Source organism: Ambystoma mexicanum, chromosome 4p (assembly GCF_040938575.1).
Source record: "Ambystoma mexicanum isolate Mex_15411 chromosome 4p, UKY_AmexF1_1, whole genome shotgun sequence".
Taxonomy (NCBI): domain Eukaryota; kingdom Metazoa; phylum Chordata; class Amphibia; order Caudata; family Ambystomatidae; genus Ambystoma; species Ambystoma mexicanum.
Genome location: NC_090927.1, coordinates 1,200,750,669 through 1,200,765,193, shown reverse-complemented (window position 1 = coordinate 1,200,765,193; position 14,525 = coordinate 1,200,750,669). Strand labels below are relative to the sequence as shown.

The window sequence follows — 14,525 nt, the reverse complement described above, 5'->3', positions numbered from 1 at the left end:
CTGTGCAAACCTTTCCACGGCATCAGGTGCTGTAAAAAAGAATGTTTTGCCCATATGCATCACTTGGAGCTTGGCCAGAAACATCATTGCATATCGAATGTTTTGGTGGTGGAGGATATTCTTGGCCGTTTGAAAGGATCTCCTTTGCTCCTGCACCAAAGGACTGAAATCAGGGAACAAGCGGATTGTTGCAGATTGCCATTACAATTCTCCCATCCCTCTGGCTGCTTTCAGCAGGACTTCCCTATTGCGGTAGTTGAAGAGCCAAGTGATTATTGGGCATTCGGGGTCTCCCGGTGGGGGTCTAGCCGCCAGAGAGCGGTGCACTCTTTCCACAAGGAACATCTTAGAAACCAGAGGATCAGCCAGCACCTGCTTTAGTAGTGTCTCGACAAACTGCTCCATGTTACCGTTGGTAGTTGACTCTGGCACACCAAGAATTCGTAGGTTGTTTCCGATGAGAGCGACCCTCTAGATCATCATTTTTTGCTGATATTTTCTTACCAGTTTGCTGTAGGAGGAAAACCTCTCCCTGCAGGATCGACACTTTGTCCTTTCCCTCGCTTATCCTGGTCTCCGCCTCTGCCATACGCCCGCACAGTTTATCAATTTGATTTGCGGATATATCTATTTTGCTTGTTAGGGCGTCGATCTTTGTACCCAGGGAGTCTGTGCTGGTCTTAAGGGCCAGTAATGTATGATTTAGGGCCACAACATCCAGCTAAGAGGGACCAGGTAAAACTGACGGAGCAGGAGGTGCTGCCTACATCCTGGTAAATATCTAGTTAGCCTTGCTTTTTAGGGTTCACCATGTTGCAAATTCTATGTGGTCAACGGGGAGCCCAGGTGTTTATGAGGCACTTGGGGCCACGGGGCAGTATGGTATCAAACAGCATGTAGGAGAGAGGGGGTCATCAGCAAATCCCACGTGGCAGACCGCGAGGGCCAAGGTAAAGGATGTAGCCTTGAGAGAGCGAGGCCCGGGGAAAATGTTGGTCAAGCCTCCAGAGTTTGCACAGGGGGACCCCGGGATCCAGCCAGTCCCACCCCTTTGACGTTGACGTTAGATGTTGCCAGGGAAGGGACAACGTTATCTGGTCCGCTTATCGACTCGCAGGGGGGCACCTGTCCAGAAGTAGAAGGTAGGTGCAGGGCCCTCCCCAGCAAGAGGGACAGACCCCCACCATACATGGGCAATCACTCCTCGGGTATAGCTTCACCACGGCCACCACACGTGCAGCCCCAGGGAGGGGGGCCCAGCTAGTACACTGGGCGCAAATGGTGTGCTAAGCCTTCCCAACTTCTGATGGCAGCAGAAGCTGAACATCCAGACAGTAACAGTTCTGCGGGGAGGCCAGGGCCAAGGCAGCCCCCGGGTCTTAAGTCAGACCACAAAGCAAATCAAGAGAAAGAGGGGGATGTAGGAGTGTTAATGAGGCCCCGACCACCTCGTTCCAAGGTGGATTCTGTCTCGGGTGTGATGGATTGAACAAAGAAATCTCACTGCTACTTTGTTCGGGCCTGGTTGCCTTCAGGATCTGTAAATCGGTAGATGATGGTCCCGTTAGCCACGCAGTGAGGCCGACACTATCACCATCTGCTGCAGATGCGGAGCCCAGGGCCGGGCATTGTTCCGCTGAGGGTCCACCCCCTCAGCGCGGGGGACAGCTGAAGCTGGGTCTGTCGCCTCCTGGCATAGCCGGGACCGGGTGATCGGGGCCGCACAATCACCCCCTGAGTCACCCCTCTTGTCCTGCATTCCTTGCGTAGGGGGATCAAGGGGATAGCACTGCACTGCAGGATGGGTCAAACGGGCGCCTGCACCGCTCTAGTGCAGCACCGGAGAGCGGCAATGGCGACTGAGTCTGCCGTCCCTCAGTGGCGGTCCAGGTGTCTCAGGACAATCTCCGCTGGGGTCAGCTACCACAAAGCCACCCGCTGGTTCAGGGTGCCAGTACTGACCCACAGTCCCCCAGGACCTCCGATTCTTGGACTAGTTAGTCACAGAGGAGCAGCAGGATACTCGCCAGTGCAGAACAGCAGCTTCAGGGAATGGGAGGCAAGGATATGCAAAAGCATAGAAGTGCCCGAGCCAGAGATCTTTCAGGCTGCAGCCATCTTGTCGCCACATAACAGCGCCCCCCCTTTAGCTTTTGTTAAAGGTAGGAGTTTCCCCAACCCCTCTTTTTACTTTAAATAAAGGTTCATGCCAAACAAATGACCACCACTGTGTCACTCATACTTCTGCATGGTGCACATAGACTCACATTTCCAAATAGTACGAATTCAGCCAGCTTCTCTAAGGAGGTCCTCACTAAATTAGGGTTTCTCTTCAAATCCTTACCCGATAGGTCTATTTCAACCAAAATGTTCTTGCACGCATCTTCCCATTCTTTTAGTCTACTCTCCTTTTTCCGAATTAAAACTTGTTGTAACCACCCTAACAAAGACTGTTCTGAGCCACAACAATCTTATGATAAAATCAAAAAAATCAACCTGGTATGACATAGCTAAAGTCCCAACTCTGAGCATAGTAACGATGATGGGGCATGCAGGGGGAGACCTAGAACCCGCTTCCAGAAGCAGCCCTCCAGACTATCCCACTTGTCATCAGACCATCTAACAAGGGCATCAGCCCCATAAATCATAATTGGCATAACTTTCATTTTATAAAATTGAATTAAAGGAATGGCAGAAATGTGGTCATAGTGACGATAAATAATTTTTTAGCTTGGGAAATCAGAATTTTTAGTTTCATCCTTAAAAATAGATAATGAAACATTTAAAATATACTGAAACCTAAGCACACACATTCTTTCACCATTTCAAGACGATCCTTCTACAACAACCAGTGAAAACCAACAATTGTTTTCCTTTTAGAAGGTTTTAAAATCAATCTTTTATATTTTAACACTAATTACTAAATTATTAGTTCTGGTGTACAACAACGGTGCAGAGATCTGGTGCTGTAGATCAATGGGAATTTGGTCACACAACACCAGCTCATCTGCATATAAAAGCAAAATTATGCTAAAAAGTCAAGTTAAAGGTGGGGGAAAGATTGTGCATTCTTTAAAGCAAGGCCTACGTCTGCGATACACAGATTAAAAAGCATTGGGGCGAGGATGCACTCTTGCTAAAGTCTTTTTTGGTTGTATTTATAGGGTCAGAAAGAAGGCTATCCAAATTCAACCTAATTCGTATTGAGGTTCCAGTATATAATTCTTGAACAATATCAATTAAATGGGATGGACATCGCCAATTTTTTTATTGTGTCCAAAGAAGGGAACGACTTACTGAATCAAATGCCATAGCAAAATCAATAAAACCTAAATACAAAGGTGTTTTAATAGCAGCAAATTTAGTATGAAAATCCAGTTTGCATGGATCCAGAATTTGCGCGTCTTCAGCTCATCTTCTAAGTTAAGATTCAACTATAGAGCAAAATATTTTCCCAGGTACATCAAAAGGGCTACAAGCCGATAATTACTGAGATTCGAGCCGCCCCCTTTCTTATAAAGACTAACAATAATTCAGGTTTTCCATAATGGGTGAATTGCTCTCAAGACTAACATTTTATTAAAGAGATCCAATAATATCTCAGCCCATACCATAAGCAAACATTTGAGTGTCAAATTCGATAAACTGTCAGACCCAGTGGCTCTAGAGATCTTAGTTCTTACTATGATGCCATAAATATCTTTAAGAGAAAAATGTAGATGCCAAGAAGCATTTGTAATCGGAGACATATACTTAGGTTCATCTACATTTTCACTATGTAACTTGGAATAATAAAAATAAAACTCAGTCCATACCTCTGCAGATTTGCCTGGACTGGGTTTGAGGATTAACCTAATTATAAACCAGATCCCAAAACTGAGCTGTGTTCCAACCCGTAAAAATATTTTTTTTTGCATCTCGCTGTGCTATGACACTACAATGTCGTAACCAATTCCTCAACCTATTACGTTCATGTCCTCTTAAATTGAATTCAGATGACGTTTGCACTGTAGTACGCACAGTTGCTCAGTTATCTTTTCTGCATCTTAACTACCTTGTCGAAGGCGATGGTATGCCTAGCTCTATTTTTTCTATTGGGTGGGTCAATAATTTGTACAGCCCTTTCAACTTCATATTGTAGGATAAACTCACAAAGAGATGTCCAATCTATCCACAATATGGCCAATCCACACAAGGAGATTCCTTGATTGATTGATTACAATTCAGAGTCAATGGAAATGTTTTTTTGACCAGGCCTTCTTCTAGAACTCTATATTCCAACCATAAACCTGCATGGTCCCTGATTTCCACCTCCTTCAACTGTAAGGTTTCCCACCTAGAAACAATGGCATTAGAAGCAAAGATAAAATCAATATACGAAAATAATACTGCATTCTTGCAGGTAGGATTGGGACGCATGTCCCTAGCTAATATAAATCACACTCTTCCAAAAACCTACACCAAATCTTCTTTCTGCAGATAATTACGCCTTTGACCTGGAGAAGGAATCTATCTCCTCTAAATCATTTAAACAATAACAGTTGAAATCACCCCCAAGCAACACTTCCACCTGGACCGACACTACTTTCAAAATTACAAACAATCTCCTCCAAACCCACCAATCCGGATTGAGACCCTGATGCAGGATGGAGACAGCAACCATATTGGTGGTCGACGACGCCCTCAACATCCTGGATGATGGCCACCCCTACCTCCTGGTTCTACTCAACCTCTCGGCTGCTTTCGACACAAGGCGCTTACAGACAATCTACATCAGCACATGGAGATCAGCAACCGTGTCCTACGCTAGTTCAAGTCCTACCTCGCCAAACCACAAGCATTTTGTTCATTTGGACCTCTCTAGATCGCCAAAGATACCCGTCACCTGTGGACTCCCGCAGGGTTCCATCCTCTCCTCAGTAATCTTCAATCTATACATGGAGCCTCTGAGAGCACTCCTTGACACACACATTATCTACATCCACCAATACGCCGACGACACAGCAATACCGCAAGATCTATACCTCAAGATCGACTCCATCAGGGACATCCATAGGCTCAAAGCCTGCCTCTCGCTGATCCAGTCTTGCATGTTCAGTGCAAACATGAAGCTCAACCTCCCCCAAGACCAAATTCCTACTCCTCGCCAACAACACTGAACACCCAGACATACCGACCTGGCTATCAACTATGAACTCTGAGGGCTGCACACTCGAGCTCACCTTCTGCTCCAAGACCCTCGGGTTCCACATTGACAGACACTTCTCCTTCAAGCCACACACATCTATGAAAGCTTAGACAGCTTGGTTTCAGATCTCCCTCTTGCGAAAAGTCAAGCCCTTCCTCCCGCCGCACAGTTTTAGATGCACCATTCAAGAACTGGTCCTATCCCACCTGGATGGGGGCAATGCACTCCTCGAACGCCTTCCGTCATTCTCCTTTGTGCGCCTTAGAAGTGGCCTACACGCGGCTGCACGCCTCATCAAGGGTCTACGCAGATATGACCACATCACCCTGGCCCTCATCGACCTTCACTGGCTCTGACTGCACACACAAACCACCTTCCAGTGTGCTCCATCATCTATAAGGCTGTCGCCCTCAAGTCACCCGGCTACCTCGTGGATAAACTCTGCATCTCTGGAATACAGCGTAACTCCAGAAGCCAGGACATGTGCAGACTTGAAATCCACACTGCAAAAAGGAAAGGACCAGAAATCACACCTTCTGTGCCTATGCCCCAAGACTATGGAACTTCCTCGCCGTCGACATCAGACTCGCCCCCACGTTGCTTCAATTCAGAAAAGAACCTGACACCCACCTCTTCAAGGAGTCTTTCCTCCTCAACACCTAGGCCATCACATCGCCCCTCGCGCCAAATGACTCGCTAGATGCTGCCCACCCCACCCCTCTCCTCCCTGTCACCCGCCTCAGGTGTACCCCTCCTCTCTGCCCCTCTACATCCTACCCCCCAATGTGTATCTGTTCTGTTGTTACCACTGAAGTGGGCTGGTAGGTGATTACTTTGATTGGGCTCAGACAATCCACTGACCAGACAGCTACGTGACTCTGTCCTGCACTCTTGCCGGTACAACCCTTAGGTGAACCACCAATGAAGGCAAGTGGCAGAGCGTAACAACATCATACAGCATCTGCCTATCGGACTGAGGAGGGTATCAGTCTCCATGTCATTCAGTATTCAACCTGCACTTTAGGAATGTATTGCCCAGGCTGCTGCTACAGAGCAGTGGCAAACATTGCCTACCAGCTCTGTGTGATTACCTTCTGTATACTTGAATTTGGTGTTAACTTACCATGCAGAATAATACATTTTTAACATTTGAACAGCTTTCCATGTTGTACTGTTTGATGGGTTGTGCAATTTAGAATGCTTCAATGGTGCCAACAATCTATATTTTGTATTTTCTTATGATGCCATTGTTATGCAAATTATTATGTTTGAAACTTTGAAAAATCCTACATCACAGAATGTTGGCAAGTTTAATCTTAAAAGGGTACAACTGAGACTAAGGTGCAACGATGGAAATTTGAATTCTGAAAAATTGTAAGCACTTGCGCCATGCTAGTAACAGAGCAATGTTACTAAATTCTCATGAAGATTGAGTCTGGAAGCGAATCGGTTAAATACGATCTGTGCTTTCCTCCACTAAACAGTTATCGGTTTTAACTGCATAAGATAAAAATCAAAGAGCCTTACTCGCCTGATTCAGACTCGGTCTTTTGTTGCTAAAACAGTTATGGGTTGCTGGGAAGACAAACACTTTGTAGGCTGTACATGCCTACATGACGACAACGCAACAGCAAGGCATTTGTGTTTTTCTACTCCATTTTATTGTCATGTTTGAGCAAAGACTATGATCTCACTATAATGGAAACTTTGTTCTATACTTTGCAGACCTGCCTTATTTTTCTTGCTAACAATCCCAAATTCTGTGATCGTTTTTTTGATAAGATTTTTTAGGGAGGCATTAATGGCAAAGGTGTAGACTGATAAAGGCAGGGCCCATACCTCCGAAGACAATTTGGGCATCATATTTTCGAGCCCTGTGAATAGTCAGATTTATTTTAGTAGCTGTTTCTAATCACTATTTGAAGATCTGAGCCATTTTATTATTGCATCACTTGATGTTTATTGTCCAGATTACAGGAGATGGGTACTAACTTCTTTTTAAATAAACTGTAATGGCAGAATCGCAAACACCACTGAATTAAGATAAGTAGATCAGAACTTGCTTACTTTTATTTATTATTTGCTCACACTGTCACTACTGTTCTGCCGAGTGCTAATCGATTTTTTGAATGTGGCTATTCTGGATTACATTTTTAATTATTTATTTGTTAAGCGTCGAAAGCCTGTAGGCAACAGGGAGCAAGATCCACACACAAGATGACAAGAAAAGACGGGACAACCATATGGGAGAAAACAGTGCCAAAGGGAGCACGGGTCCTGGAATCTATTTGAACAAGAAGGTTTCAATTGTTTCCTAAACATTTGGTAGTTTGTTTCCAGACAAAGATCTACTGGGACTGAGTTCCAGTTTAGTGAGGTCAGGATGATAAAAGAGTGCCCTAGGCCTTTTGCGCCTTTGACTCTGGGCACAGACAATAGGCCGCCTGATCCAGATTGGAGTTGACTCTCAGAAGTGTACTGTTTTAAGTTCTCCTTCAGATAGACGGGAGATTTGCCGAAAACACACTTATGGGCCACTGGCAGTGCCTTAATGCGGATTCTAGCTGCCACGCTTATCCGATGGAGTCCCTTTTCTAGCCTGTGTAATGTGTTCTCTTCTAGGGGTATCACAAATTACATGCATGGCGTTGTTCTGTAATATTTGGAGTTTCTTTAAGCTGTTGCTGTTTGCACCAACCAGAAGAGCATTACAATAGTTGATGCAAGGCATGAGAATTTCCCTTACCAGGGAAGCACGGTTGATTTGAGAGAGAAATGGCTTGGCATGCCTTAGATTAGCACTTTTAGATGATACTGAGTGCTTGTTATAATACCGTCCACCTGGGCATCTGAACGTAACAAGACGTCCATGTATACACCCAGAGTTTTAACAATGGTCAGGATCTTTATCTGATTGTTGTCGATGGTCAAGTGAAAGTAGTCTGAGTGCAATTTGTATCTTGCTTGTGTGGAGTAAAAGATCATCAGCTCAGTCTTTGCTGTATTTAAACACGACCAATTTTGGTCCATTCAATTTTTGAAAAGATCATAGATGATGGAGATGAATATATGAATGATATTGCTCCCTTATGAATTGTATTTTATCTGCATTAAATGTATGGCTTTTACTCCCTCATGACGCTGCGTATGTTTTAAGGAATACACATATTATAATCCCAAATAAATATTGAGTGAATATCAAAAACTGATCTATCAAAGAAAAACGCAGCAATGAAAGATGGCATTCATTATTGTGCAGTTCGTAACAGGGAGGTGTCCAATCAAACCCACTCTCTGAAACCTGAACCCCCATTCCTTTTTACTGCCTGGGCGCCCTATTGCATCACACGCTTTCGTCTGCATGAACTATCCACATTCCATACATGACACATCTCCCATTGTTACCCCTTTTTCTTAATTCAACCAGAAGTTCTAATCCACACCAACCGTGCCACAATATGGTGTCAGACTTTTGTGCATTTTCTCAAAACCTTTGTATCCAGTTGAAAAGTCACATCTGAAGAAGGGACCATTGCTACCGGAAAGCAAATCTAATACACCATGGGCCTAGTTCACAATGATTTGCACTGAAGCAAAGTCAAATCTGTAAGCACTTCAGATTTGCACCTGCTACCTATGTCCGATTTACAAAACCTGAAACTTGAAACAATACAGAGATTACTGCAGCATCTATGAGATGCCCTTGAGAACATCTTTGTAATCACATATGCCCCCCGTGTGCATCTCTGAGGCGCTCTGGGCATCTTCAGGTTTACTCCATATTTACTCTTAGAAATCAGGTATGCAAACATCTGAACAAATCTTAGATACCTCATTTACTCCAGTGCAAATATTTGGCAATATGAGCCCATTATTTGTTAAAATGTTGTAGATCCAATAAAAGGTACCAAAGCCTACATCCTACTTAATTATTTTTTGGACTGAAATGTTATGACGACAAGAAAACATTTATTAAAATGACCTGTGTGACTAGCCAGTGCTGTTGAACATGTACTTGGTGAAATAACTTTACACACTGAGTGACCTTTTTTCAAGAATGATGAGGAGAGTGATTTATGCCTGGCTAGAAGCTGACATGTAGAGTTTTGAGACTTGCTTTCATAATGTTCTGCTGAATTGCCTGATGATACTTTTTATTCCCTAACAGGATCTCCTTCTGGCGGCAGCTTATGTTTATGATGCTCAGTACAATAGAAATATTCCATTCGAAACATCGCCAAAATCTGTTCGGTAAGAAATTGCATTGGTAATATTTGTCCTATATGTCTGATGATTAGTTTGACTTCAGTTTCCATGGGGAAAATTACATGAATAAAATAGTTTAGAAAATAATCTTTAAGTTGTTACTATGTTTGGATCAGGGCATGGCATCAGTCTAGAGGGCAAGTCTGTGAGTGCCTACTGTAATCATACATATACAACAGCGTAAAACAAAATAACTGTGCACCAGTGTCAAAAAGGAAGCTTAACAAGAAACAGGATTGGAAAGGGGGCATTCATATCAGTTTGTGTGCTCAACAAAGAATGAGGAAAGTTATATCTTGTAAAGTTCACAAAGAAGTCACTAGACATCACTGATTGAAAGATAGCTAACACTACAGAAAGATTCAGAGAACTGTTTGCTCTTTGCCTCGCATCTCATTTGCAACCCATCATAGCTATTGCAGTAGTGAGGCCTTCTATAGGAACTACTCCATCTAATATGTATGTCACCCCTTCTTAATCCCCCACCCCCAGTGCCTCTCCCTTTCTCAGAGTAGCTGGGGACTTTACCTACAGGTTGAACAGTTGGTCCATTCAAGTGACTAACCAAGCACAGACACCTTACAAGTGAATGTGACAAATCAAGCGCAATGGGTCGAATCACCTTAAGGCTCCCACTACTGGATTGTGCGTTGGGTGCACTACTTGCGTAGCAGCTTGTTCAAAAAAGTCCCGAGTGCCATCTAAGCTTCCTTCTTAAGGGGAAACTGGTGACCTTTGAGGGCAGTGACATCACTGAGTGTGTTCCACTGCGGAAAGCAGCTGCCCTGGTCCCACCCTCTTTTATTACCACCACCCATACAATCCCCTAGCCATAATGTGAGGAATTGACTTGCTTCTCCATGGAGAATTGGAAATAGTTGCTGGTTTGTATTGCGCTGTGCACAAGAACCTCCCATGCTTTCAAAGTTCTTGGCAAGAAGTGTTACAACTATCAATATTTCCCATAATTGTGGCACTCAATTTGCAACTTCGAAAATGGAAGACATGAGTCTGCCCAGTGTAGTTTACAGGTGGGAACGCTCCCTGCTTCCGGCCTTAGTCCCGCCTTCCGTTTGATATGATTTTTGATATCCATTTAATATACATTTAATATAAATGTATATCAAAGATGATATCTATTTTATATCAAAGGTATATTTTTAGATGTAAAGTGTTTTTCTAGTTTGAGATGATTTGATATAAAGTGAATATATAGTTTGTATAAAAATGTGTCTGGGAGCGTGCATGTGTGCTGCTGTCTGTTGGAGGGCGAAGTGCATTGTGAAGAGAGACTGCAAATGTTAGGGTTTTGTCGTGGTGATTCGATGATGTGGGTTTGTTTTTTAAATATAGTGCTGACGCTTTGATTTTATAATACTTTTTATATAGATTTAACATAAGTTGGCATATATTTTATGAGAGTTTTTATTTAGATTTAATATTTTTTATATAATTTTAGGTGCTGTAGCAGAGTTTTCATAACAGATTTTATTTAAAGTTGGAGTACATTTGATACGGATTTTAATAATTTTATTTAAATGTTATATAGGTTTTATATAAAGTTGCCGGACATTTGATAAGACTTTGAATAATGTTTATATAAACTTAGTATTATTTTTATATTAAGTTGGGGTGTTTTTGATACGACATTTAATAAAATGTATGTAAAATTGATATAGTTTAAGAATTTCAAGAATGTTTGATCTAAATTTTGATTGAAAGGGCCAGCTTAAGGCTGTGACGGTGTCGGGGGTGGGCTTTACAACCTGGATATATAGCTTTTGCAGCATATCGGAAATATAATGGACGGCGGGTCCACCTGACTCCACTGTTTCACTATACCTTGTCTGGAGCTTAGTAATACATTAGCCCACAGTATTCCTGCTTGCCCCCCCCCCTTACTTGACGGTCTCCATTTGGCGGTATGCTCAAGAGTGCCTTAGCCCCTTCCTATGTGTATATCCATTCCCAGAATTCCGCCCATCTTTGACTTCGCCTCCTGGCAAAAAAGCTTTTGCGGGCACCCCCACCATGTATGTTCCATAGCCCCACCACCCCACAGTTCCTCCAACACAACGGGGAGTGTGAGCCGTACATCCTATGAAGTTTCTCTGGGGTATAGTGCCATCGGTGTAGCAATTTGTATTGCAGCTATCAGTGCTGCACTGAGGTATAAGGGCTATACCAACCCATCAGCCTGTTCCCACTCTTTATCCATAAATGTCCTCTCCAACCTGGCCTCCCATTTACTCCTCACCATCCCCTGCCCTTCCTTTCCTGATAAGAGCTTGCAGACAGCCGAGATAAGTCCCCTATTATTCTCATTGACTGATATCAGCTTTTCCCAATCTGTTAAGTCCCTTGTGCACCCCCCCCAAATCATCACTGGAGTGTTCACTCAATGATTTAGCTGCTAGTAGGCATAATGGTCCTTGCTTCCCAAGTCGCACTCCACCGGACAGCTATCAAATGTTTTGAGTTGGGTTCCCTCGTAGAGCTCTACGATCTCTCCCGCTAGCCACCGCTTAAATCTACTGTGAACCATTTCTGGTGGGAAAGCAGGGGTAAGCTGAGCCTCCTGTTCAATCTGTCCCAGATCCCCAGGGTGACTTTTGTGATTGGATTCTCCATTAGCCCTCCCGGTCTGTCCTCCCTCCTCATCCATGGCATTTTCCAAAGGTATTTCCCCCACCCCCACAGCCTGTTCCATGCCCACCCAGTGTTTCTGGTTGTCAGCCCTCCCCCACTCTTCCAGAGCCCTCAGTTGTGCTGCTTGAAAGTACCTCATCACATTGGGGCTCTCCACTCCCTTTCCCTCCAAATAAGACCCTCCTTCCGAAGCAGAGTTTCATCCCATTCCATATGAAGCCCATTATAGTCTCCTGAACCTCCATCATTTTCCCCGGTATTGACCATTGTATCACTTGAAACAAATCTAACAGCCGTGGGAGGAGGTTCATTTTCACAATGGCAATCCTTTTTTTTTTTTTTTAACCTTTATTTATTAGACTTGACAACACAAAACAGCAAGAGACGCACACAACATGGTAGCATGGTACAGTCTTATACAATAACATTCAATACTGGTGCTTAGTAATCACTTCAGGCACGCAAATGAGGCAGGGACCAAAAATATCACAGATAGTTGGATGAAAGAGTTTCTGCTCATGGGGCAGCAGCAGGAGAAGAAAGGCCAGAGTCGGAGGACTCGGTGTCCGCGCCCGAGTTCGATGCAGACATATAACTGCGAAATCTCCGCCAAATGTCCCTTGGTCTGGAATGTGGATGCTGCAACATGCCCCAACTTTCCTCGGTATCTGACACCCGGGTGACAGCCCTGAGCCAGTTCATTAATATACAGCGCACAGCCAGCAGCATGCAGAGGCCAGCTAGTTTCCTTGAATCGCAACTCAACTGGGTAAGGTCGTGAAAGAGACACCGAAGCGGGGATGGGTCTATAATGTGGTCCAGTATGATGGATAATGTGGAACATATTTCAGCCCAGAATTGTGTCAGTCGTGGACAGGACCACATCATATGGATATAAGATGCTTGTTCAGAGCCACATCTAGGACAGCTGGAGGAGAGCTCGCTAAACATATAGTGCAACCTGGTCGGGGTGCGATAGTACCTGTGCAACACCTTGAACTGTATTCATTTTAATCTAGAATTAAAGGACACCGTGTGGGTACGTGCACACATATGGGACCAGTGCTCATCCGTAATCTCTACTCCAAGATCATCTTCCCATTTGCGTTTTAATGTAGAGAAAGGTGGTGCCGTTCTGGTTTGTAGCATGGTGTAAAGCCTAGAAATTCTCCCTTTAGCTAAGTTGAAGGAGCACAGTTCCGCTACTATGGGTTCGTCAGGCGGCATTTTGGGGAAGTTGTGGTATTTAGCCTTGAGGAATCTCCGAAGAGAGGAGTATTGCAGCCACACTCACTCTCTTAGTCTAAGAGAGAGTGGGATATCTGACCATTCAAGAAAGTTGCCTTGCACAAAGATATCTCAAAGCGCCAAGTAGCCCGCTTCAGCCCATCGGGAGACAATGGACTGCGGGATTCAGGGAACCTCTGGGAGGAAGTTCCAGAGTGGCAGGTCTCCATGGAAGGGGTGGGGTATGCCTAATAATTTCCAAATTTTAGTAAGGGCCAGGGACGTGTTAACAACTGGATCTGCTGAATTGGTTTTAATTGGCACAGGCTTGAGAATAAGGGAACAGATGTTTTGATCACTGACTGCAAGTTTCTTTAATCGAACATGTGGAGAAGGGTCCGCAGTGTTGAACCAGTCGGAAGCGAATTGGGATTGTGCTATCGACCCGTACCTAAGGAAGTCTGAGGCACTAAATCCACCGTTTTCTATAGGGGTGGACAGTGTTGCTAGTTTAAGTCGGACTGCACCTGAATGCCACAAAAAAGTGTTTGTTGTTTGGAGCAGTGTCCGGAAGAATTCATCACCTAACCAAAAGGATATGTTAGCGAACCGACGGAGAATTTGGGGCAGTACCACCTTTTTAAGTATTCCTATACGGCCAGCTAGGGAGAGAGGGAGTCTGGTCCAGCCCATAGTTTTAGTGGTTAGGTTTGTGAGGTAATTCGGGTAGTTGTCCTCCCGCAGCAACTCAACGCTACGAGAGACCACCACTCCAAGGTAAGTGAACCTGGACTGGGACCACGTGAACCCCATGAGGTCAGAGGGGGATAGGTGCAATCGGTGAGCGGGAAAAGGACCTACTTAGAGCAGTTCACCTTCGGTCCAGAAATATGACCAAAACGAACAACGTCCTCCAGGATCGGGGCAAGGTTAGTATCCAGGGACCAGATATAAAGCAGGGCATCGTCAGCATAAAGAGAGACGATATCAGATTGGCCTGCAGTTCGCAAGCCTCTATGAGCATGTGATTGACGGATCATGTCAGCAAAGGGTTCCATGGCTATGGCGAATATTAACGGGGAAAAGGGGCAACCTTGCCACGTTCCCCTGGCTATCTGGAAGGGGGAGGAGCACCTATCCTCAGTGCGGACTCTAGCCGATGGGCCTGCATAAAGCAGCTTAACCCAGGATTGAA

General features: G+C 44.4%; 1 protein-coding gene across 1 annotated transcript in view; it reads left to right on the top strand.

Moving 5' to 3' along the window:
- The window catches only part of LOC138453728 (two pore calcium channel protein 1-like), a 1,160,417-nt gene that overhangs the window by 132,729 nt on the left and 1,013,163 nt on the right, over positions 1 to 14,525 (top strand). The window contains exon 2 of the mRNA XM_069606850.1: positions 9,357 to 9,439. Coding sequence (XP_069462951.1) covers positions 9,357 to 9,439 — 83 coding nt within the window. The remainder of the gene's footprint in view (positions 1 to 9,356; positions 9,440 to 14,525) is intronic.